Source organism: Lagopus leucura, unplaced genomic scaffold, assembly GCF_019238085.1.
Source record: "Lagopus leucura isolate 7727_CA_CO unplaced genomic scaffold, USGS_WTPT01 Super-Scaffold_650, whole genome shotgun sequence".
NCBI lineage: Eukaryota > Metazoa > Chordata > Aves > Galliformes > Phasianidae > Lagopus > Lagopus leucura.
The window spans coordinates 1,090,518-1,117,537 of NW_024962253.1; the positions used below are offsets into that span (position 1 = coordinate 1,090,518).

A 27,020-nucleotide genomic window follows, 5' to 3' on the forward strand; every position below is an offset into this window, starting at 1 on the left:
GGAACAGGGTCTGTATGAACCTAATTGGTTTGTAACATGAAGCTGATTTTAATTTTCATTAAATCTTTGGAATGGACAGTGGATTGGGAATTCTGTACTGATTTTTTTTTTTTCACAGCTTGCTTTCTAGAGGCGGTCCAGACTTCTTGCAAAATAAAGAGGGGGAAAAAATGGCGTACTTTGAAGCACACTCTCACTGTCCCTTGCAGGATGGCTTTTAATCTCCAAAAATAAGCAAATTCTGTTACCAGACATTTCCTTTATTATTCAAAGTTCCAATCTAAAGTCCTGATTCTGTAAATCATATAATCACAGAATCACCAGTTGTGGGTGAAGTTGTCTCTGGACATCTAAACTCACAGAGGGAAACTCTGCAAGTCAAAAGAAGCACGCTCCTTGATCATGCAAACCTATTTCACTTTTGCCTTGCTATCTTTCTTCACTACCCCCCCTACAGGAAAAGTTTCTCAGTGTCACAGAGCAGCCAGCTCCTTGAGTAGCTGCACTTCATCCTTTAGTGGTAAGGATGAATTGTTTCACTTGACCTGGAAGATCCGCTGAGGGATGAAACCTTCAGTCAAGTAAGCAGTGCCTGCAAACCACAGAGGTGAAGCTGCAGTACCTTGCTGTTAAAGATATGTAGTCCATTTTTCTTCTCCCCATTATCTCTGAAGAACATTGAGTATGTCCTAATTGGAGACATTGTGTCTCCCATGTCGTTATTGCAATGTCTATCCAACAGTTTCAGTCAGTGTGAGCAGTACAAGAAAGATGTCCACATTCATTGGACAGTGCATTTGAGAAAATGAAAAATACAAGACTGTAGGTATACCTCTCTCCCTAGATGAGCACAATAAGAACTGCTCTGTTGTCTCAGTGTTCAACCATAAATCCCCAGCATCAAAAATCTCAAGGAATCTATTACTAAATAGTTATTCCCTGTGAAAACTCTTGCCAGGATTTTACACCAATTTAATTCAGTCACAAAGGCATAACAACTTTTACTTTAATGCAGTCACACCAACAAAAGCACTCTGCATTAGCTCATCCCACTCACTCTGAAATTACAGAGACAGCTAGAGCAGTATAGGCCCCTCTACATGGTCCAGTTGTGCCCATGCTAGACCCCATTATACAGAGTCATTTCACTATAAAGAACTGAGGATTGGACAGCTGTACCAGATTCTTCAGTGTTCTGGGGGTGAGCCTGTACTCCTCACGCATCCTTGTAGCTGGCAGTTACACCCACGGAGTGCAGGCAGAGCAGGGGAAGGTACATCACCCAGGAAGATACTGTTTTTTCCTTCTCGTCTCATGTGATGGAGAGTTGCACATAGAAAGCCATCTTTGAATGCTGTCAGAAGCACACTTACTTCTGGAACATGAATTCAAGTGATTGTTAAGGCTTGGGCTTGTTGTGCTCCCATGAGCAAGGCAGAGCACAAGCCCAACACCCACCACAGCCCTCTGAAGCCTATGCTGCAGGCTGTCAGTCTAGCCAGAAATCCAGCAATCTCACTTATGCAGAAACAAAACCAGAAAGACAGCTCCTCCTGATGGGAATAACAATTAATTCTAGCCAAGCAGCAAAGATCCTGAATTGCAAATTGCAATGACAGTATTCCCTTGTTCAGAGGGGACTGTCACATGCCAAAGACATGCCATTGGCATCAGAAACCTCATCCAAATAAATTACTGATGAAACCTTCAGTAATAGGATACAAAAGCAAGAGACAAGCTAGGACCCTATTTGTAAAGAATTCACCATGATGGAGTGAAATGGAGCCACACAAAACAAGGGATCTTTTGTTTCAGAAAGTATACTTTGGGCAGCAGAACAAATGTGTTGCTCGTACCCTGGCAGCAACTGCCAAATGCATGCTGCACAAAAGAGTGGTGATGTAATTATGCTCACCGCAGATCCAAAGAGCTGAGTTCTATTTGTGGCTCTAGCTGAGTCCCCATGTGACAACAGGACTGTTTTCTCTGGCCCGGATTCATCTCCCTTTCTGCACCTGGAGGGCAGAACAGTGGGAAAGTCCTGCCTAATTCCTGCGCTCTTAGCATAGGGGCTGTGAGATGGTGACAAGGTGAAGAATATCCTGAGCACTTCTTGCCACAATTTCTTTTGCAAAGACTGATCCCATTCTGTTTTTCAGAATTCCTGCTGCCTGCTGGATTAAAGAAATTGTCAGGCCAATTCAGAATTCTCAGCAAACTAACAGGAACATTTCCTGGGCTCAGATGCAGTGAACTTCAAGAGACAAATGTCATTTTTAAAGAAAAATCAAATGTTTGAATATTGCACACGGAATGTAATCTTTACCAGTATAAATGAAGACAACCCATCTGGTTTTACTGTCAGAGCACAAGAGAGAGACTATTTGGGAGCACACCAAGGGCCCCTACAGCCAAGTGTCTGCTTTCCAAGAGTGCTGAGCAGTAACTGATCAAAGAGCATAAGAATCACAGCAAAAGTTGTTCTATACCTATATTCAGAGTTTCCTGCATATTGCAATTATGAATTTACTAAATCAAAGGACTTGTGCTTGGTAATGGCCAGCAGCAAACTGCTCCTCTGTGAACTGATCTTTTGACTCCACGTATATCTTTGTCCTCCAGAGCATGGAGTGTGGGAAGAAAACATTCACAGTTTTGCAATGTATCATATGATTCTATTTTAAATTTGTATTATACCAATAAATTTGTATTAGCTCAATAATTTCATATGGTCTCCCTCATCCTGATATGCCTTATCGGCAATAATGAATATTTGACCCTTTTTCACTTTTGCTGCTCAGGATTCTATAGGCCCATATCAAATCCCCTCTCCTTTGGCATGTTGTCAGAGCACCAGTCTGTTCATGCTGGATGATACAGAAGTCATCCTACATATCCCTGCTCATCCTTGGTGTCTTTTTCTGGTCATGTTCCCATCTTCCCACAGCTAAACACATACTTCCTCAAAGTTTACAACCACAACTGCACACAGTAATCAAGACATTGCTATATTACAGATCTCGTAATTTTTTCAGTTTTCTATTGTTGTTTCTCCTACTGCTTTATATGTAGTTTTCTATTTTTCTTCTACTGTATCCAGGTTTACTTTCCTTTATTTCTTTCCTGAATGACAACCATTTTCCTTAAGCCTCGTACTGAGCTTTTAATCCCACGACTAAATTTCTCAACAATGAATTTCAATAGTCATTTTATCACAACTGAGATCCTTCAGCATCCGTTCAAAATAGTTGTTCCCTAAAAATAAACACCAAGCAATTTGCTTTGTTAGTAGAGAATACTCACAACAGACTATAACGTTTTCATGCCAAAGAACACTAGCAAAAAGTATATCTGCAGTTTTGCAAGTAGATACAGAGCAACTGAAATGGCAGGTGGGCAAAGCCAAGGCCCTGTCTCTGACTCCCTGTCTTCCACTCTGTCATCCACAGAGAACTCCCAGGGTTGAAGTGCTTAGGGTAATAAATTCAGTGACTAATCCTGCTATTTGCAGTTCTCAAACACTGTTTATCTGTAGCCCGGTGGCTGATTTTCATTTCAAGCCAGATGGAGAACTATTAGTGCTCCACAGGGGAATCAGCTTTTACTTCAAAAAGTACACTCTAACTCAGACAAGAAGTTTCCTGCTAGAAACAATGAGGAAATTGACTGGGTCAACACACCCGGTCCTTCTCACAAATTAGAAGAACCATTCTGTAGTCTCCCCATTTCTGGAAGCAAGGAGAAAGCTCTGCTGCCTTTGCAATGCTATTCTGTTCTCTGACCCTCTCTGCTTCATTTCAGAGTGAATGGTAAAACAGGTAGATACAAGGTGCACAAATAGCATAAAAACAGTGAGAAAATATGAGCCTGCTAGAATTCTTTTCCATTTCCTGAATGTGGGGGCAGTAACATTGGACAGAAGTTGTAATGGATTAGCACTGGAAGCCCTGAACTAGATGTCCATAGCGGCTCATAATAATTTCATACCTAATCCTAGACACTACAGCAGGAAAAGTGCCTTTTCACAGTATTCAGGCCTGGCATGCCCTAATGGGAGCTCACCTCTAAAGACATCTCTGAAAGATGTTCCCCACCAAAGGACAATGTGTTTATGCTTAGAGATGTCTCTCATTATTAGCTTCTGGTGAAACAGAACAGACCTGGTCTTTCAGCAGTTAGAAGGGCAGGGAAAGGGGAGTGCCAATCACAGTCCATCAGATGAGATTAAAGGGTGTTTCTAGAGACAAGTCCTTGACCAAAGGGAGAGTCAGTACTATCATGTGCCAAAAATCCTGTCTAACACTGTCATTACCCATACATTTCTAAATCTTCATGTCTTGGAATGTAAAGGTACAATCCCTATTTTGAATTCAATCGCAGTTTACATATATTAAATTGAGTTCTTGCTACAAGATGTAGTCCATGCCCCACAGTGTAATGTGATTTAACCTCAATGCACCAGTTTAATATTTTAAATCTGTCACTGTCATTTCTGTATTTCTTACTTACAAGAGCCATACCCCACTGCAAACAGGTCCTTGTACTTTGGATTCCTGTAATGAGAAAATTCAGGTAGAAAGCATTTATAATTAACTGCATAATTCAACAAGAATGCACATTTGTTTCACATTTTAATATCATAGTCCATTCTCACAGGACTACGTAGAGTCTAAGGGCTAGACCCTTATGAATTTACACATCAGTAAAGTTCATGTATGAGTAATTCTTCTGGACTCAAGATGCGTAAGATAAATATAACATCTGAAGACCACAGCAGTAGATGAAAAGGATAAAAAGGGCAAAGACTTATATATGATGCCAATCTCCAGCATTTCTTCACTTATGTACTTAATGATTATGTAAAGTTTACTTTTAAAGATGAGGCCTCTGAAGAAAGGAAAAAGGCAGGAATGTGTTGGCTTCCATCTTTCAGAAGCCATAATAAAGGAGTTTCCAACTCACTGAAGATTAATACTCAATAAGCTTACTTTCACTGTCACTAAATAATAATGTATGATTCAAGAAACAAGTGTTGGTTCAAAAATTCATCACCATAGCTCAGGAAAGGAAATTCCCTTCTGATTCAATTAGTTACCAGTTTTGTAAGAGCACGCTGACTGAGTAGCTAGCTATTATACCTTCAAAAGTCCCTTTATTTGAAAATTATCTACTGTTACAACTTCTGCTCTGTATGGACAGTTCAGTACTGTTGCTGTCCATAATCTCTTGAAATGAATGGATGTGAAACTTACCTAATTACTGTTTCCCTGACTATTCTGAATTGATAAAATAAAAATATTTTTCACTTGGGTAGACACCTAGGCATCCTAATGCTCTTGCTCCTATCCACTAAAAGCACCATCACTGATAGTAATGTGAGAATAAAAATTAAATTAGAAAAGCTTATTACATAACGCAATTTGGGGTCATTTTTTCAATTTCTGGGCCGTCTTTCTCTTACAATCACCTGGAGACAGGAATAACAGCAACACAAATGACAAGTAAAAGATGCCTTTTTTCTCAATTTTACGTCTCATTTTAGTATTATTTTGTAATTCTCATACAACGACCTCCTCAATATTCTATTAAAGTATAAAACTTGCAATGGCTTGAAAGGACAAAAGATAGCAATCCTGCTTTGTCTCTCTATAGATTCTCCTTGGGAAGATATATCACACTGCTCTACCAACAAGAGGAAGTAGCAGAGCACAGGGCAGGAGCTGTGTAAGTCTCACACAACTGCATGAACAAGCCAAGGATCTGGGGAGGATCAAGTACGTTGAAAAGTAAAGGATTCATTCAGGTTGAGAAGTTTTTTGTGGCAATGACCACGAGCTGATTTGAAAGTTTTCAAATGATAATTTTCAGACTGGCCAGGAGTAAATAAGCAACAGTGGACTGCAGGTCAAATGGCTGCTAAACTGAAGTGTGTAAGAACCCCACAGATAAATACCATTGCTGTCACAGCAGTGCCTGAAACATGTGCCACTGTCCTGCATAAGGGCCAGGTGTGAGTGCTTCAGCATCTTACAGCATGTGGTGATAATGTAACCAGCACATGCAATGTTTGCATTTCCCTTTCTGCTGCTTTACATCTCTTGTCAAAAACAGCACCATCTCTTCTCCTTCCCTAGGTTTTTCAGGATTGATTCTTACAGCATATTATCCAAAGATAAATCCCATCTATCTCAGCTTTCCCAAGAAAGGACACTTACTTGCCCTCCTAACTGCACTCACTTTGCCCTAGCACTGCCCCATACTGGTTGGGTCTTCACCTTTTGCTTGAATGTCCCAAGCTTGACACATTCAGCCCCACACAAGGTGCTTCCCATCCAGAAGTGTGTGGTGTGTACAGATGCTGTCAAAGATGATGACTGTAATTACTAAAAAAGTGTTTCCACAGAAACCAGCACTGCCTTGTAAGGTGGCTTGACAATTAATTCCACTACTCTGCAAACTGAGAGCAAGTTTGCATTAAGGAGACTTACCAGGAGATGGCAGTAACTGCAAGTCTCTTGGTTTTGTCATACTGGAACTTCCAGAGCGGGAGGAGAGTTCCCCTCTGGTCCCTGTATTCATCGGAGGCATCCTCAAAATATTTAAAATCTAAAACCAAAATCAAATAATAAGTCTCATCGAAAAGGTCTGAAATACTTAACCATGGTGGAGTACCAGATAAGCTTTACAAGAATCTCTGTCATTCTCACAGCCTCGATACAACACAGTTATTAGTATAAAAGCTGTCTTGGTCTTTAAGTCTCACTCCAAGACAACACTTAAGTCCTGCACTTTACCAAGCACCAAGTCCTCACACAAAAGGGTGATGATCTGAAAGGAGACGAATGAATAAGAAAGCAGCAATGAGAGCAAGAAGTAGCCTCAGGTCATTCTCCAAAGCTAGATGCAGCCTTTCAAGAGGGAGCTGAGCAAAGGTAAGAAAACCCTTGCAAAACAGCATCAGTACTACATATGCTAGAGCAGGGCTGTCGTTCATGTCTTCTGAATGACTGCAGCTTGCTGTCTGTTTGCCTTGTGTATGCCAGCTCCTGTGTATGCTAGCCCTGCTCTTTTTAGCTCTATTTGTCTAACATTCAACATTGGAGACACCAGCATCCCATAAGGCAACAAACCAGTTTTCATAGAAAGGCACTGTGCTCCAATCTTCCACTGCTAACCACTGCCTTGGTATCTTTTGCCAAAATCCCTGCCTGCTTCTTTTACTAAGAGCCAGCTTTCCCAGAGGACCTGTTGTGATTCTTGCTACAATTATGGCCAGTCATCTGCAGGAATTCTGTTTTGAGAGCAAACACCGTCTCCCAGTAGGGCCGTACCTTGTGCAATGTCATCAAATATGTTCTGATTCACTACCCGCTCCATTATTTTGGCAGCATTGGAGATCTTGGTTATATCATCCCCCTGTTGAAAAGATAAATAAATAAGAGAAAATGTATACCCTGTAGGTTACAAGTGCTGCAGACCTTTTGTGATAGAAAAGCTTGAGTCTTTCCACCTTGAATACAGGGTACACTGAAGTTCCTCATACTACTACCTAATAATAAGGGCACTTGAATTAAGACAACAAATCTATATTAAGTTCAGCAAGGTGCCATTCACTCCTGACATATAATAACTTCAGTGTCTGTGTCTGATTTAGCTCAATGGCAAGGTGCTTGTCTATGAAAGCAGTCAGAGTCTTAATTTCCTCAATGTATCCAATCTGTTTCATGATGGGATGAGCTAAAAGCACGCACGTGATCCATCCCCCAACTCACTTGGTAACAATTCATTAGCTTCACCAATACAATCATGTTTGACAACGTATCAGCAACCCCTTTTTGTCTGCCTGCAGAGCTTTCGGGTATCCTGTCTTAAGTAAAGATCACAGGATGTAGAAATCCTTCCATTAATCACTGTTAATTCCAGCTCAGTGCACACACAGGTCCATGAGCTTACAATACATACAACAGACACGTAAAGGGCTGCTGGCTGTCCAGCTTTTGTGGAAAATGCTTGGACACACTAGAAAATCTGACCCTCCTCACTAGAGAACAAGTGGGCAAATCTGCATGTGGGAATGAATGCAGGTAGTACTTCAGGTATAGCAATGGAGACCTCCTGGGGAGTGACATTTTGCAAGGCCAGTGGTCTCTGATTAACTGTATACTTGTCTGAGTGAGCCCTGTGCCCAATCACAACATTCTTATCCCATCTTCTTATTAAACTCAATTCCTATTTTTTCTGTATTAGTATGTTCTCTATTCTGTGCACGTGTTTGAGTGAACAGAAGAAAAATTCAAGCTGGGCTAGCCAGAAGTAGGACAAAATCTTCATGCCAGCAACTGGAGGGACAGAGTTCCCCAGACAGTTTGTGACTGTGAGGGCAATGCCAGAACAGCTTTGCAAAGTGGTGCAAGAATGCCAAAGTATATGCAAAGTGTTTTGACAGCATGTTGCTCCAAGGACCTGAATACCCCTCTAAATCCTACTGCTGCCTCAAAGCCCCAGCAGGGTTTCAAAGCCTTTCATCTTCAAACCCCTGCCAGGAACCAATGACTGCCAGCACAGTATGATCTCCCCCACAGTCAACACAGTAAAAAGAGACTTGTCATCCTTGGCACAGCCCAGAGATTGCGCTAAACACAAAAATAAAAAAAATGAAATGACTTGCCAAAATTACATTGCACAGTCACAATCAGAACCAACAATATGGCTTTGGATTATGTGCCTCTCAACCTTCTGCTTCTTTTGAGGGCCCTGAACAGGCAAGAGAGAGACAAACTTTGTGGCAAAGAGCATAAAACCCATACAGAAAGGTGACAGGACAAAGGAAAAAAAAAAAAGAAAAACAATTCTATAATCTGCAGCACTTTTTATGATTACATAGTTTGCCTCTATCTTTGTTAATGTATATAGTCTTCTCCCACCTCAGAAAAGATAAAGTAGAACTTGAAAGAGGTTGCAGAAGGGCAGTAGAGATGGCTCATGATCCAGAGCAGTTTCTGTCCCAGGAAATATTGAGTGGGCTGGGATTGCCAGTCTGGAAAAGAGTTGGCTTAGAACATCGTGAGACAAGTCTGTGAAATCCACTAACACTGTGGAACAGGTTGCCCAAGGAGGCTGTGGATGCCCCATCCCTGGAGTCGTTCTAAGCCAGTCTGGATGTGGCTCTGGGCAGCCTGGTCTGGAGGTTGGCAGCCCTGCACGTAGCAGGGGGATTGAAACTAGATGATCTTTGAGGTTCTTTTCAAGCCAGGTCATTCTATGAAGTCCTAAATAGTCATGAGAGGATGGACAGTGGCTGACTAGTAATTGCCTTTTCCAATATAAAACCAGGGCTGTCAAGAAAAGATAGTGAAAGTCAAATTAGAAACAAAGAAAATGAGGTGATTCACAGCAGGATGACACCTGTGCAACTCCTTATCAAAGGGTACAGCAAACATTTTACATGGATTCAGAGAAGACTGAACACATACTTGTATGTGCCAAACAACATCAACTCTGGGAAAAAGCTCAAAGTAGTTGAATGCTGGAAGAATATTTGGGTCAGGGAGGGATATGACACACACTTGCTGTGTTCTTCGCCTTTCTTACACGTTCAGTTGCGGTCAGAATCCCAACCACATAACATGACCACTATTATGTTCTTCAGCTTTTCCCTGGGTCATTGGGAGGACTTCTCGAGAACTGCACAGAGTTTACTGTCACAGTCAGAATTTTAGAAAGCACAGGGAATGTGTATTTTTAAATTTTAACACGGTTTGATTTTCTGCAAAATATTCCTTAGACACTATGACTTCAGAAGTATTGACAGAAATTAAAGAGGGAGAGAAGGGGGATACTTGAAACATCCCAAGCAGAAATCAATATTCTCAGTTGCTGAGGTTTCACTCTTTTGACTCTAAGTTGGTATTACTGCTTCTGCCACTGTAAGATGTCTTTCTCTGAAATACTTTGTAGAAAAAAAAAGCAATTCACCTTTGCTAACACTTCTCCAGCGATACTGGGATCACGACTACAAAAATGGTGTGGGCTGCCACCAGCATATTGCTCTAAGTGAGCTTAGCTGACAGAGGTTAAGTGCTGAAAAGGTTACAACTTGATTTAGAGAGCAATAAACACGGAAAAAGTAGTAGTTACTGGGGATAAAGAATGGATCCCCTGGAGCGCTGCTGGTTCATCAGGAGTGCTATCTACACCGACTTCCATTCACCTACTAAGTAGGATAAACTCTCTTCTTTTTAACATGCTTGTGCTATGGGAAGGAGCTGGGAAAGAATGGCAGTGTTGTACCGATCAGACATGAGACTTCTCTCTTCCATATGTGATGAAAACTGCACGGCAAGCTTTCTGAATTTCCAACCTGAGAATCCATTCTGAACAGTAGAGCAGAAGACAAGGACTACTTTATAGTGTTCCCAAAGATGGATGGGTAGGTCCTGAAACATCTATAAAATCTTTTTGTTGCTGTTGTCAGTGGAAAATAGGCTTTGAACTTAAAAACAACAACAACAACAAAAACAAAAAAAAACAAAAAAACAACAACAAAAAACCATTCTGTAAATGAAGGAACAATGCATCATTCATTGAAGGTTTTCTGCAATGCAGGAAACTGTCCAGATGAATTGAAAAGAGCTTTAAGTCAGCTTTCTTATTAGGTAGCTATGTGTAAGCAATGCAGTCATGAGCAACCACATTTTTGGCACTAAACTGTTGTGCCGTAAGTTATTTTCTTACTCAATCCTTTGATATTTCAGGTTTGATTTATTCTGTATCTTACTGAAATAAATCCCCAGTGGAAGTGATAGGTCTAATTTATCTTTTTTCAAAGATCTGTTTGAAACTGATTTTTTTTTTTTGTAGGGCAGCTCTGGTTTAGCAAGACAAATGTAATGAGAGCTCATCAGCTAGTACATTTGTTTTACTTGCTTCTGTGCATAAATTATTTTTTGAATGGCAATCACAGAATCACAGAATCACAGAATTGTAGGGGTTGGAAGGGACCTGCAGAGATCATCGAGTCCAACCCCCTGCCAAAGCAGGTTCTCTACAGCACGTCACACAGGTCGGCATCCAGGCAGGTCTGGAACATCTCCAGAGAAGGAGACTCCACCACCTCCCTGGGCAGCCTGTTCCAGTGCTCCGTCACCTCACTGTAAAGAAGTTCTTGCACACATTTGTGCGGAACTTCCTATGCTGCAGTTTCCTTTTCCCTTGTCCTGTCTCCACTCACCACTGAAAAGAGTCTGGCCTCGCCGTTCTGCCCCCCACACCTCAGATATTTATAAACCTGGATCAGGTCCCCTCTCAGTCTTCTTTTCTCAAGGCTGAACAGACCCAGTTCACTCAGCCTTTCCTCATAGCAGAGATGCTCCAGGCCCTTCACCATCTTTGTGGCCCTCTGCTGGACTCTTTCCAAGAGATCCCTGTCTTTTTTGTACTGGGGAGCCCAGAACTGGACGCAGTACTCCAGATGAGGCCTCACCAGGGCAGAGTAGAGGGGGAGGATCACCTCCCTCGACCTGCTGGCCATGCTCTTTTTAATGCACCCCAGGATGCCATTGGCCTTTTTGGCCACAAGGGCACACTGCTGGCTCATGGCCAACCTGTCATCCACCAGGACACCCAGGTCCTTCTCTGCAGAGCTCCTCTCCAGCAGATCATCCCCCAACCTGTACTGCTGCATGCAATTATTCCTCCCCAGATGCAAGACTCTACACTTGCTGTTATAAACCTCATCCAGTTTTTTTCTGCCCAGCTCTCCAGCCTGTCCAGATCTTGCTGAATGGCAGCACGGCCTTCAGGCGTGTCAGCCAATCCTCCCAACTTCGTATCATCAGCAAACTTGCTGAGGGTGGCCACTATCCCCTCATCAAGGTCATTGATGAAGATGTTGAACAAGACCAAACCCAGCACAGACCCCTGAGGAACACTGCTGGTTACAGGCCTCCAACCGGACTCTGCACCACCAACAACGACCCTCTGTGCTCTGCCAGTCAGCCAGTTCTCAACCCACCTCACTGTCCACTCATCTATCCCACACTTCCTCAGCTTTGTTATAAGGATGTCGTGGGAGACAGTATCAAATGCCTTGCTGAAATCAAGGTAGACTACATCCACTGCTCTCCCCACATCCACCCAGCCAGAGACAACGTCATAGAAGGCTACCAGGTTGGTCAAGCACAACCTCCCCCTGGTGAACCCATGCTGACTACTCCTGATAATGTTATTGGAATCATCTGCTAAGATAGTTTACGGGTTAATACTTTGAAAATAAATGTCACAGAATCACAGAATGGCCCGGATTGGAAGGGACCTCAAGAATCACGAAGTACCAACCCCCTGCTACAGGCAGTGCCACCAACCTCCCCATTTAATACCACATCAGGCTGCCCAGGGCCCCATACAACCTGACCTTGCACACCTCCAGGGATGGAGCATCCATAATCTCTCTGGGCAGCTGTTCCAGCACCTCACCACTCTCATAATAAAGAGCTGCCCCCTGACATCGAACTTCTATCTTCCCTCCCTCAACTTAAAACCATTTCCCCTTGTCCTGCAGTTATCTACCCTTTCAAAGAGTTGATTCCCCTCCTGTTTGTAGGCTCCTGTAGGTACTGAAAGGCTGCAATGAAGTCACCCCGCAGCCTCCTTTTCTCCAGGCTGAACAAGCCCAGCTCCCTCAGCCTGTCTTCATAGGGGAGGTGCTGCAGCCCCCTGATCATCTGTGTGGCTCTCCTCTGGACCCTCTCCAACAGCTCTCTGTCTTTCTTGTACTGAGGGCTCCAGACCTGGACACAGTACTGCAGATGGGGCCTCACGAGGGCAGAGCAGAGAGGGACAGTCACCTCCCTGTCCCTGCTGGCCACATATCCTGTGCTTGTTGTACTATTCATTAACACTAATTGTTTCAGGTTTGCCTCTCAACAGCTGGCCAGTTGCAATATGCAGCTCCACTTAACTGGAGCATGGAGCAACGCTTCTGCTGATCTGTAACTGTAGAACCAAAGTCCGCCCAAGAACTGGTGCAATAGCAGTTCATATCTCTTGCAACACACACATGGATGCTACAAGAATTCCAGGCTTTCAGAAAAAGAACGTAGTACAGGTGTGTTGCCATCTCTTGCCCTGCCAACAACTTCATCCACTGCAAATCCTTAAACAGAGGACCTCACATTGAATCCTGTCAAGCAGCTATTACTTTCTAGAATTATACTCTGTTAATTTTTATTACTTGGCTTTAATGCTGACAGACCGTAAACTGCAGAATGAAGACAAGGATGTTGGTAACAACTCATCCTGCCCTTCAGTTGAACAGAAGCAGGCAAACACTAATAAGAAGGTTAATTGCATTTGGTTTTCTGCTGTTATTATAAAAATAACTGGTGATTGTCTGAGTGCTTCCAAACTATAATTACAACCCTGTGATCTGGGCTATGTCACTGGGCATATCTCAAGAAGTAACGCTGTAGTGGGACAGATGTAACAGAAATGTTATTTCTTTGCTATCCCTCACACAAGATTTTCCAGCAACGTACCTTTCTTTTTATATCCACACCACTACTCACCAACTGATGGATTCATGTTTCTCCCTTTTCATTTCAAGAGTAAGCCCTCACTTCATCTAAGACTTTTTTCAATGTTCCAAAACGCATAGCCTCCCACTCCACCAGTCCTTCCCAATCTATACTAGTAACAGCTCTTCCAGTTTACTTAATCACAGAATCACAGAATCACAGAATTGTAGGGGTTGGAAGGGACCTCCAGAGATCATCGAGTCCAACCCCCCTGCCAAAGCAGGTTCCCTACAGCAGGTCGCACAGGTCGGCATCCAGGCAGGTCTTGAACATCTCCAGAGAAGGAGACTCCACCACCTCCCTGGGCAGCCTGTTCCAGTGCTCCGTCACCTCACTGTAAAGAAGTTCTTGCACACATTTGTGTGGAACTTCCTGTGCTGCAGTTTCCAGCCTTTTCCCTTGTCCTGTCTCCATTCACCACTGAAAACAGTCCGGCCTCGCCGTTCTGCCCCCCACACCTCAGATATTTATAGACCTGGATCAGGTCCCCTCTCAGTCTCCTTTTCTCAAGGCTGAACAGACCCAGTTCACTCAGCCTTTCCTCATAGCAGAGATGCTCCAGGCCCTTCACCATCTTTGTGGCCCTCTGCTGGACTCTTTCCAAGAGATCCCTGTCTTTTTTGTACTGGGGAGCCCAGAACTGGACGCAGTACTCCAGATGAGGCCTCACCAGGGCAGAGTAGAGGGGGAGGATCACCTCCCTTGACCTGCTGGCCACGCTCTTTTTAATGCACCCCAGGATGCCATTGGCCTTTTTGGCCACAAGGGCACACTGCTGGCTCATGGCCAACCTGTCATCCACCAGGACACCCAGGTCCTTCTCTGCAGAGCTCCTCTCCAGCAGATCATCCCCCAACCTGTACTGCTGCATGCAATTATTCCTCCCCAGATGCAAGACTCTACACTTGCTTTTGTTAAACCTCATCCAGTTTTTTTCTGCCCAGCTCTCCAGCCTGTCCAGATCTTGCTGAATGGCAGCACGGCCTTCAGGCGTGTCAGCCAATCCTCCCAACTTCGTATCATCAGCGTATCATAATCATTTCCTCAGAGGCATTATACAGCAATATATCTACTGATCTTTAGGATTACCTTTATTACATTTTCATTTTTAAGGAAAAAACTTTTTCCTTATTAAAAGAAGGTGAGATTACTTGGATACAGGCTACTTCGCTAAACACATACTCTATTTCATTTCATATTTACTCCCAATTTTGCATTCTTCCTCTCTAAATTAGTTCTACTGTCATGCACTGTTAAAGGCTAGACCAGTGGAATCATTTTCACTTCTCCTATACATCATCTGGCCTTGCTATTCTCCAGTTGCATAGCTTCACCCTCCTCTTGATTGATCTGCCAGAAGTCCTTATTGTCTTACTTGTGATTTTGTGTCTTGTTATCTAAAGGGTAAGAAGAGCTAGCTTGCATCCACTCAACAGAATTAGTCTTTTTACTTAATGTTGCTGTGTCAAACAAGGTAATTCCTCTGCTCACATAACAACATAAGGAGGGTCACACTGGATCAGACCAAGACTATCTCTGGGCTGGGATCATCTCTATAATCAGAGGCATAAGCAGATGGCTCAGGAACAGTAAGAACAGGACAAGCAGATACAACACTTCTGCCTAGTTCTCCCCACTTGAAGCTATTTTCAGGTTTCATATAATTTCTCTTTGGTATTCAGTCTTCGCCATATTCTATTTTGCTGCCTTTATTGAAAACTAAGGAAAAAAAAATTAAACATTATATTGCATCTCTTGGATGTAGCATAGCATATCCTCTTCTCTCTAGATCCATTTGAATGACAGGCAAATTGAGAGATTTCTGAAAGTCTATCACAGACTCCAGTAAAATACTTTCTGTATTTCTGTCTTTCATTCACTTGCATTCTTCTTTATATCATTCTTATTCTTCATTCAGCTAGAATCCTGGTAATCTCAATTCCTTTATCTGCTGCCTGCCTCTCTCTTCTGCTTTGTCAAACCATTTGTTTCCTGCTTTTTCTCCTCATTCCCCAGTGTTATGCATGGCCTAATTCCACTTCTTTTCTCACAGCAGTGCCCTTCTGTTCAACTGTCAAAGCTCTTTCTCTTCTCCACCTTTGGCTGCATTCTTTTATGGATTGCTTTCTCCTCAGCTAGTCACCTGTTCTTCTGGCCTCTAGCTCAGTACTAGTACTGTTTTTCCTTTATTTTATTCCATTGTTTCTAATTCCTCACTTAACTCTACTATAATCTCAAACAGCTCTAGAGCTTGGATGTTCTCTTTCACAGCCTCTTACCACAGCAAGAGCTTCCATCAGTGATCTATCTCTGGTAATATCTGCTCATTTTATTCTCTTCTTCCCTTTAGGCTGAATCCAGTATTGTCTCAGTAGCTCCACTATCTACTTAGTAGATGCAGAAATAACAGTGGAAATCAATAACTGCTTCTAGTCACAGCTTCCTTGCTGTTAGCCATTGTGCAGATCACATGTATTTTCTGCTTGTGATTCCACATCTCCACCTCAGCAGCTGTTAAAGGCAGAAAGTCCTCGAAAAAGTTTAGCTGGAAATCTTTTTTCCAATCTCTGTGTGTAACCAGAACTATATAACCTGTGAGTTAGAATTTGGAAGCCCACTTTTCCATTTGCTAGCTTGAGATTAGAGATACAGACTCTGATGCATTCAATCTCTAATTTCCACAGAATTATCTAGGTTGGAAAAGACCTTCCAAATCATCAACTATCATCCCATTATCAACCTAACTTGCCAAGTCACATCACTAAGCCATGTCCATCCATGTGCCACATCCATGCCTTTAAAATACCTTCAGGACGGGGTCTCCACCTCTTCTTGGGTAGCCTGTCCCAATGTTTCACCACCTTCTCCATGAAGAAATTCTTCCTAATGTCCAACCCAAACCTCCCCTGGTGTATCATGTCACCTGTGTCCTATCACTTGTCACCTGAGAGAAGAGACTCACACTCTTCTCACTACAACCTCCTTTCAGGGAGTTGTAGAGAGCAATAAAGTCTTCCCTCAGCCTCCTCTCCTCCAGACTAAACAGTCCCAGTTCCTTCAGCTGCTCTTCATAACACTTGTTTTCTAGTCCCCTCTCCAGTTCTGCTGCTCTTCTCTGCACATACTTGACCAATTCAACATTCTTCCTATGTTGACAATTCCAAAATGTTTGTAGATGTTTACTCATAATCAAACGGTAATGCCTGGATGCTTTGGTTGTATGTTTCCAGTTAGCGACTGGAAAATTCAGCAGCTTTTTCATACACTTCAAACCACCCCACCAGTCTTGCAGTGGGTTTCAAAGTCGAATACTGGCTCTGCTTAAAGAGATTTCAATTACACTGTTCCATTGTATTCACTTTCTGATTTCCCTGTAATCACCCTGTGAAAGGCAAAGTACCAAGGGGAGGGATCATAGATGCACAGATTTCAGCTTCCCACTGTTGTCAGTTGAACGTGTCAGTTTTTTTTACAATGTGGTTCCATTAGTAGAAATTTTTATTTCATTTTAACGGACAGCTTTAAGAACTCCAATCTTTAAGCCCATAATTGCATCATTGACTTCAGGCTTAGTTCTCCACACTTAGGTGAAAGGTTTATTAGTTTTAGAAAGTACTGTGAATATCAATGGCACTATTCACAGGAGGAAGCCTGTCAGAACATGTTTCTGGTCTGTTTAAACTGCAAGACTGTTAAGGGCTGAGGGCTACTGTGAAAGCTCAGCCAGCCAAATCCTCTACAGCCAAATCAGTGTATGGTATGAAAGTGCTGGAGTCCTTTTCAGGAGCCAGCTTACATTACAAGGATGTATCTTAGTTACAATGATGCACCTACATTTATGGTAGGGGCAAGCTATGAACAGAACTCTGTGTTTCTATTATACAAAATTTATATGTATACAACTGTAAAATACATAGGTTATAATTACATAGGGTTATCACTAAAATAATAAAAAGTAGCAAAACTTATTTTAATATATTGTTTTAGTAACATTGTGAAGAAATCCTAAATTTCTTTGCCTTTCCTTAGAAGACTTAATGCTTGTACATCCCATGGAAAAGTCTGTATAAAGTCAAAGAGTGTTTCAACTTATTTCATTCTTTTACCACTCATATGCTAATCAAAAATGAGACACAATCACGATAATGCTCTTGGAAATGAGCTTTGAGTCAAGATTATGGCTTCATATTGATTTGTATCCCTATAAAAAGAACAACAAATAAAAAATGGAAGAAATCCCTGTTTTGGAAATATGGTTCCTAGTAAAAAAAACAGTAGTTGCATTTCTTAGGTTTGTTACGTGCCAGCTGACAGAACTTGCTGCACAGTCAGCACGAGTTGCTACATTCCCCTTTGCTTGCATGATGGAAGTATTCACTACCACTCTCAGCAAGCTACTTCTAGAGCTGTGGAATATACCTGTGATTCCAGTGAAATTAACTTTCTTCCCCTCTTCTTCTCCTCTTTCTTTCCTATCTGAGCTTTTGGTTTTTCTTTCTCTTTTGACTTCTCCATTTTCTGAAGCTCCTCCATATAGGCATCGTAGATCTCCCACTGAGAGACAGATAAGAGGCAGAATTTGTAAGGACTTGATTATGCTTCAGAAAAAAAATCATCCACACAATCCAAACAGTAACACTGTCACCAGGATCAGCTGAAAGATAGCAGGCAAAACAATGAAGCTTTCAAAGCTTGATGCGACATGTCTCACTTCTTGAGAATAAAGTATTATATTACTAATAATGTCCTTTTCCCAACACTCTCCTCGGTGCTCTGACTGTGTACCTTTTTTGTAGGATATTCTGTTTGGCTAATTTTTAGTGTTTAATAGGAAACATGCATTTAACATCTGCTGTGTGACATTTCTCATGTGTTGTTGGAAAATTAAATTGTAGCTGCTTAACACTATTTAAATCTTGAACTCTTACTCTGAAACATACGATGAAATGGAAACTGAGAGCAGTTTAATATCTTCTGCTAAGCCACATGCAGGAACGTCTTACTTGAGTAGATCCAAAAGTAATTTTTCCACTTGAGAACTATTCATTAGTATTGCAGTGCTAGTACTGTATCTGAAGCAGTCATATTACTTTCAGCAAAGAGAAATGGTAATCTAAATCTGATACATCATCTTAAGAGCAGGAGTATGAATCAGATACAAAGGAGACTAAAACAGTGGTATATAGAAAGTAGAAGAAAACCTGTAACAAGAAAATGTGCATTGTGTTGTAAATCTGCAGGTGGAAGTGAGAAGAAAAGATGTTCTAAATATCAAGGGAAGGACAAAATGAGATGTGATGAAAAGAGTGAGAGCAGAAGCAGAACAGGAATCTTTATAAGAAAAAATTATGAGCACAAGGAAGAACAAGAAGGCAAAAGAGTTGAGGAAAAAACAGCCTTATGTTAAAATTTTTTTAACAGGAAAATTAAAAGAAAAAATTTTCCTCTTAGCTTTCAAAAATTTCATGCAAAATTTCTATATTCTCCAATGCTGAGGTCACCTCACTGTCAAAAAAAAGAAAGAAAACTCCAACTGAAAGGAAGAAAGCTCTCAGGCCAGTTACTCTGAGTGCAAGTTCAGGAATAAACTGAGTTACAATCTCCAGCTTGACAGAGACACCTCCCCTCCTCTTCCTATCACTTGCTTACAGTAGCATTTTACTTGCTATCATCACTTAATACTTTCTCCTGGATCTTCCCAGTGTACTTTGATAACACAGGAGACAAGATTAGTATCATATATATACACAGATATATTTTGCAAATATTTGTGAGAAGCAGTCAGCAGAACTAGCTGGATTCCCTTTCCAGTGAAAGCTATTGCATACTTCATGTGTAAAATGTCATGTAGAATTTATATATATATGTATTTCCTATTATGAATTAATATATGTGTATGTATAACTATATGAATTAATATATATGTATGTATGTATTCAACAGATGGAGAAAGTAATGGAAAAAAATTGTGGAACAGATCTTTATCATGAATAAACTGGCATATTCCCACTTCCTAGAACAGGCAGGGAATGTTGGACCACAGCTCTTCCTAAATGACCCACCACGCACTGAAGGAAAATAGCCAACAACAGAGAGCTCCTCATCCCAAAGACAGCCATGTCCCAGGAGGAGTCAGTGCCTCCAAGAAGCAGTTGCAGTTCCTGAAGAGTTCAGCTCAGCTCTTGCTGAGCCCAGAACCATTTTCACTGGAGTGTGCTTCTCCATTTCTACACATTTAAAGCCTTCTAAAATAAACCAGCTAGGGGCTGGTGGTGAATGGTCAATCAAAACCAGCTGAACAGAGACACCTGACGTTAGAAATAAAGTTTATCCATAAAGACAAAAAAGAGGGCTGTGTTACTTTGCTCTCCAGTTCAAACCAGAAATCAAAGCCACAATACAGGAGTTCATTCCAGTACAAGGAATACAAAGACAAAAATTTTCCTGTATATTTTCCAAAATGATTAATGAAGTCAAAAGGATATACCTGGTTAGCATTGGCTGAAAAGTTTTTACAAGGTGTAGGCTCCGATTGGGATGCTCTTTCCTAAGTTAAAAAAAAAAAAAAAGCATAAGAAAGTGTAATTTACACACTGAGACTCAGTGACATAGTCCAGCTGTGGAACCTAGCTTCTCATAACAGATACTGAGAATAATACTGATCTTGGATTGATTCAGCATCCAAATAATTCCCAGATCACTGCACAAACATTATTAGCTATCATGCAAATATAGATTTTCTTGTGGACCGAGATGTGAAGATTTACAGTAGCACCAAATTTTTATAGACTATCCTAGAGTCCTTAAGGCAAGAATTTTTTGGTCACCACTTTCACTACCTCAAATGTGTTACCATCGTTAAACGTTGTTTTACCATACTGAAAAACTGTTGTGCTTTTTTTTTTTTCCCCTCCCACCAGCACCTGCAAGGATTTCACAATATGACACAAACTGATGCTCCACTTGCCCACCCAAAGGAAAGATTCTCTGGGTCACTGAAGGAAACAGCAGCAAGCAGCATACCCGCAAAGGGTTGTCAAGTGTCCTTGAAGATCTCTCAATGAAGTTGAACTGGTTTGCAAGCTTTTTCTCCTTTACTTTTGGGGGAGGAGGCTCTTCTACCTCTGCTGCTTCAGCTGCTTCTGCTGTCTCTGCCTTCTCTGCCTCTTCCTCTTCCGCAGCCTGCAAGAGAACCCTGGAAAGATCAGATATTTCCTCCCTTCTTTTGAAGCACTTACCAGACTGCTGGAATTTTGATGCCTAGGAGCAGAGACTGTTGTTGAAGATTTAGTGGGGGAAAATAGTGAAATAAGCAAATAAGTGAGCAAGTCCAACTGTGGCTGAGAGGATGTGGGGGCAGGTTGGGTTACATCATAAGAAAAAGCTGTTTCAGGTAGACAGCAATGTTGGTACCTATTCAAGTGGCCACAGGTTGGCAAAGGAAAAATGTAAGACCAAAATATAAAAGATGATAATTAGGAGACTTCTGGCTATCAGAGCAAGGAAGTATCTAAATGGAGAAAGAGAAGAACAGGAAATGAAGTTACTGTAAAATAGAGCCTCATATGAACAAGATAATATAGCATGACTGCCTTTGATAAAATGAATTAGACCTGAGGATCAGAAGAATGTATTACAGTCCCATGAATTTATGTTTTCACTGCTTTTGTAGACAATCACAGCTCAATCTGAAACTGATTACAAGGCATGACATTGCGTTGATAGGAACAAACTGCTCATAGCATACTCCTTTCCTGGTCGGCCAATTGTTTCTAAGTCGGCCACACCTCAGTTAAACTAGTTACACTTGCTGCTTTCATCTCTCCGCGTTTTATTTTTAACCTACTTCCCTTTCAGGGAAATAGAGAGATTTCACATACTGTTCACAAAGATTCCAAGTCCCAGCAAATTACGCTCCATCATGACGTTGTATCTGGATGAAGACAGACCTAGCATGTAGGGACCTGTCACCCCCTGTCCACCTCCAAATCGAGGAAAGGCAGGAGGACCCCAGCTATTCCGGAGAAAGTGCAGAATTTCAGCAACAGCTGAGACATCTCAGGCACAAAAGAATAGATTACCGAAGCATCTCGGTGAGCTCATTTTATAATAAAGAGGGTTTCCAATCCAATATGAAAAATAAAAAGTACAGCTCTCAGCTGACTGTGGAGAATTACCTGAGCATCTTCTGTGCTTTTTTCATCTTTAAGCTCTGCCTCTTCAGATGCTATTGCAGAAGTCTCAGAAGGAGCTTTTTCTGATGACAGAAAAGATAAGTGAATTAATCTAGGATAATAGGATACAATATATGATATTCTGCAGACTGTTCTATCTTCTGCAGTATTAATATACAAATGCATCCTTTTCTAATGTTTTCTCATTAGACAACAGAGTAACCAATTCTCAGTTTGCAGGGTGATTGCTCAAGGATAGAAAAAAGCAATGTTATTACTAGATCAGACTGCAGTAATTCTCACTGATGAAATAAAAAATCTGATTTTCACTCAAATTAAACTTCTGAAATAACTTCTGATCTGAGTAACTTGGTTTCTGGAGTACTGCTTTCAGCTCTGGATCTTTCTGCACTCTGAAAAAGTCTGCTGTTACATACAATTATGAGCAATGCTCTCAAGGTACAAAAGAGTTACAGTGTGATTTGTTCTTTTTTATACAGATAAAAATAAATGTACTAGCTGCCTGTTGTGCTAAACCACAACACCATATTAAGACAATGATGGATATCCACATTCCAGTCACAGCCTTGAGTGTGTAGTGATGCTAGTTAGCATCAAGCTCCCTTAAACTGGTTCGTTTGCACACGATGAAAAGCACTGCCAACATCAACAATCCATGCTTTTGTGGCAATGACAATTCTATCTAGCATTTTGTCATACTTCAGATCATTACGCATATTTCATTAAGTGTTGAAGAAAAGAGGCACTACCCCTCCAAGGTCACTGCTAACAGCTGTTCTGAGGAGCAGTGATATCATTGTGTTACCAATTCAACAGGACATTCTTTGTGACACAGCTTCTTTCTCCAACAGCCAAAGCATGAGAAAATCACTAAACACTTTTTCCCTGAGGAAAATCGTAACCTAGAAATATTTCCTGACAACATAGCTCTTTAGTGTCTGATTGAACTATGTTTCCTGACAGATAACATAAGAATCGCAATACTAGAACCACAGAATCACAGAATGGTTTGGGTTGGAGAGGACCATCTAGTTCCAACCCCCTGCTGAAGGCAGGGACTCATCTCACTAGACCAGGCTGCTCACAGCCCCATCCAGCCCGGCCTTGAGTGCTTCCAGGGAGAAGGCATCCCCAACCTCACTGGGCAACCTGTCCCAGTGTCTCACCACCCTCACAGTATGGAATCTCTTCCCAATATCTTGTCTAAATTTACTTTCTTTCTGTTTAAAGCCATTTTCCCACATTCTATTGCTACATGCCCTTACAAAAAATCCCTCCCCAGCTTTCCTGTAGGCCCTTTTCATGTACTAGAAAGCTGCTATAAGGTACCTCCGGAGCCTTCCCTGCTCCAGGCTTAAGAGCCCCAGCTCTCTCAGTCTGCCCGCGTAGGGGAGGCGCTGCAGCCCTCTGATCATCGTTGTGGCCCTCCTCTGGACCCACCCCAACAGCTCCACATCCTTCTTGTGCTGGGGATCCCAGAACTGGATGCAGTACTCCAGGTGGGGTCACATGAGAGCAGAGTACAGGGGTAGAATCACCTCCCTCAACCTGCTGGTCATGCTTGATACAACCTAGGATACAGTTGACCTTCAGGGCTGCAAGCGCACACTGCTGGCTCATGCTGCGCCTTTTATCAGCCAATATGCCCCAAACCCTTCTCCTCAGGGCTGCTCTCAAGCCATTCCCTGCCCAACCTGTACCTGTGCTTGGGATTGCCCTGACCCAGGTGCAGGATGTTACACTTGGCCTTGTAGAACTTCATGAGGTTGGTATGGATCCACCTCTCCAGCCTGTCCAGGTCCCTGTGAATGGCATCCCTTCCTTCCAGCGTGCCAGCTGTACCTCTCAGCTTGGTGTCATCTGCAAACTTGCTGAGGGTGCACTCAATCCCGCTGTCTATGTTACTTACAGAGATATTAAAAAGCACCTGTTCAGGCACTGATCTCTGAAGAACACCACTCATCACCCGTCTCCCCTCGGACATGGAACCACGGACTGCAACTCTCTAAGTGCAACCATCCGGCCAATTCCTTATCCAGCCAGTGGTCCATCCATCAAATCCATTTTTCTCCTATTTGGCGTCCAGGATGTCATGCAGGACAGCATCAAATGCTTTGCACAAGTCCATGTAGATGACCAGATAAAATCCAAGGTTCAACTAGCTCAGTATCTTATATCTCACATTGCCCATTAGATATAATGATGAGAGAGGAAGAATGCACCAAGTATAAAACAGTTTCCCAAACACTTATCCTGCCTCTGAACATACCTGCTTTAAGATTTAAACCGTGGCTGAAATTCTCAAAGCAGGATAAGGAGTTTGGACATGTACGTCCAACCAATTGTAGTAGAAGACATTTAAAGACACTAAATAGCTCTGAAAATTTCAGTGGGTGGTGTTCAGCTGGCTTCAAAAGCAGGTATTGTTTTCTACACTGTGGCAAACATCTGGCTGGCTGTTCATGTGCTTTTCTATTTTTGTTTCTTGAGAAAGAGGCAATCTATTCAATTTATGGTTGTGAAGTATGCTTATAATCCTCACATTGAATAAATTAGCACGAACTATTGCTGGTACGTGGATGGTTGGACCGGATGATCTTGCTGGTCTTTTCCAACCATGCTGATTCTATGATTCTATGATTCTAATTGGTACCAGTGCTTAGCTGAAAATGATTGTGATTTCAGAAAATAAACCAACCTGATGCATTGCTTAATCTCAGACTCTGCCGCCTGCCTTCATCTGAATCTCTGAGTATCATGTTCCCGTTCAAAGAGAAGTGAATGGCTATTTGATCTACACAGCTTATTGGCTTGTAAGCTCGTTCCTTCAAAAATGAAAACACAACACAATCAACATGGTGAAATATATTTTAAAGCCAGAAATACTTTTTAGCCTAAAATGCTAAAGCTCAGAAGTCCCATACTGACAAAATGTTTGCTGTTAACATTTTTATATTGAGTTCCTTCCAGCAGTTATTTATATCTCAAGATGCTGAAAGTCATAAATTAAAAATACAAGGAAAAGAAGCGAGAACATGAAATCTCTAGCTCTCCTAAACTACACAGAAAGGGATTTTAAATATAATTCTAGTACATCTCTATTGCACAGCACTTCATAAAAGACATCAATGCTCTATTGTACTGAGATACCTGAATGAGCTGTCATTCCTACATGAGAGCAGCACTATACAGAGAGAGCAGCTCTGATTTGGAAACAGTACAGGCTCCTAGCACTGTGCTCAGGCTTATAAGCACTACACTAATTCAGCTATTTTAAACTAATTTTATCGGCACTTGCTTGAAGGTCACTGTACAGAGCAGCCATGCACTCATGTTCAAACTACATATTAAGACTCAGAGCTACATCTAAAAGCAATCAGAAGTGACTGCAGAACACAGATGCTTCAGTGGTTTCCTTCTAAAAATATGACTGCTACCTGTGTCCATGAGAGCATAGTATTGAGCCCACTTCACTCACTGTGGAGGACTAGACTGCTTGTCACCTGTGTTTACAGACAGTAATGCAGAGATGAGACAAGCTCAGGTCTGTTTCACCTGCTTATCTATTCACTGCCTAAAGCAGGGATTAATGCAGGCGAGAGCTGGAAGAGCTGTCCCTATGGGCTCTCATTTCTTTCAGGAGGTGTGACTCTTCCCAGGGAGAGGGAGAAAGTAGAGCCACCCTTCCCCTCTGCCCCTGCAGCAGCCTATGCTGCTAGTGGTAAATGTTAGCTGGAGAAAGCCTCTCCAGGGTAATGCAGCATATACTCTGCATACGGACATGTGAAGGTGTGAGTCTTGGATGTTTCCCAGCAATCTTTGATGCAGCCTCCCGTCCTCACTCCTACTCACCATGAATAGAGCACTTGTCACTGATTTCACATAACATTTCTGAATTTTCATACAATGCAAACAACTGAATCTTGATCTCAGGATCCTGAGGCATAACTACTTATAGACCAAATAAACTATTGTCTTTTATCCTCTAATCACCACTGAATGAAAAAAAACAAACAAAAAAAAAAAAAAAACAAAAACAAAACACCAAAAAAAACATTGCCTGAGTTTAGGTGCGCCAATTTTATTCACTGACAAAACTTGAGTAATTGTTATTTCCAACTTCTGAATAAATATGTCAATGCTTTTAGTCTTTCATCCTCTGCAAAATCCCCTTAGGAAGCACTGCCAGTAAATATGTAACAAGAGGAATTCCATATTAAAAATAAATCACCTGATAGGAAATAAAAAGAAAACTCATAAACACCTAACAGCAAAAAAAAACTCAGTTTTAGAGGTCATGTCACACTTACTTTAAAGCTGTATCTGACGATATTCTGGGGGGCATGTGGATTATTAGCTGTCAGAACACGTGTAAATTCCTCTTTTAATTCCTTTGGAGGAGAAACAAAATAGCATCATAAAGAAAATGCCACTGTTATTCAACATAGAATATACAAAGATCACCAGACTCTTCATACTCAGTTCTAGGATGTTTGCTGCAGATATCTCGCTTGCAGTTGATGCCTCCACGAGAGCAGTGGTGTGAGCCAAGGTAGCTCAGAGTGGGGTCAAGAACAAAGTCATCTTGCTTCCTATCGTAATACTTCAATGGGTTTCTTGGAATTCTTTACTTGTCACGTTAATTTTTGTCTGTGGTAGCACTTGAAAAATGTTAGCTGCATTTTATAAGGCAAAAAATACAAACCTTTGTCTTGAAGCATACACATTCTATAAATCCAGTAAACACTCAACACAGTAGCAGTGCTTGCAAGCTCAACCAGTTCAAACAAAAAATAGTACCAGTGTCAATTGTTTTTACTGCTTGAGGAGGAGGAAGTGTGTGTAGCTTCCTTTTGAGAGCTGTTTGGAGGACAGGGAGCAACACTAGGGTTTTATAAGCCGTCAGAAGAGAGGAAAATGTAGTTAGAAGGGTGATTGATTGCATTAACCAAGAGGACAAAGCCTTAAACAAAAGGACCCCTCTCTGTATGACTCTGTGAGTCAAATTCCCTCTTACTCCTGAAAAGCTCAGGGTTAGCACTGGTGTCCTCCTTATCTGAGGAAAGACTTGGCTCCATTCCCCTCTTGGATCAACTACATATAGTGTTACTTTGCCTTAAGCCCAGAGCTGTTGCAAAGCACATTCTCCCCACTTTCCTGCTGAAAGCCATTTTAGCCTGTGCTCCAGACACTGTACATTAACAGCTTTTAGTCCTACTCTTGCAGAAGTTCCTCTGGAAAAAAAAAAAAA

General features: G+C 41.7%; 1 protein-coding gene across 1 annotated transcript in view; it reads right to left on the minus strand.

The window, feature by feature from the left end:
* DNAI1 (dynein axonemal intermediate chain 1) overlaps positions 1-27,020 on the minus strand; it is a 137,250-nt gene that overhangs the window by 94,940 nt on the left and 15,290 nt on the right. The window contains exons 4-12 of the mRNA XM_042862363.1: positions 26,080-26,160; positions 24,468-24,594; positions 21,752-21,831; positions 20,598-20,756; positions 20,062-20,121; positions 17,994-18,128; positions 7,332-7,416; positions 6,489-6,606; positions 4,510-4,553 (exon numbers count right to left, since the gene is read on the minus strand). Of these exons, the coding sequence (XP_042718297.1) occupies positions 4,510-4,553; positions 6,489-6,606; positions 7,332-7,416; positions 17,994-18,128; positions 20,062-20,121; positions 20,598-20,756; positions 21,752-21,831; positions 24,468-24,594; positions 26,080-26,160 (889 nt within the window). The remainder of the gene's footprint in view (positions 1-4,509; positions 4,554-6,488; positions 6,607-7,331; positions 7,417-17,993; positions 18,129-20,061; positions 20,122-20,597; positions 20,757-21,751; positions 21,832-24,467; positions 24,595-26,079; positions 26,161-27,020) is intronic.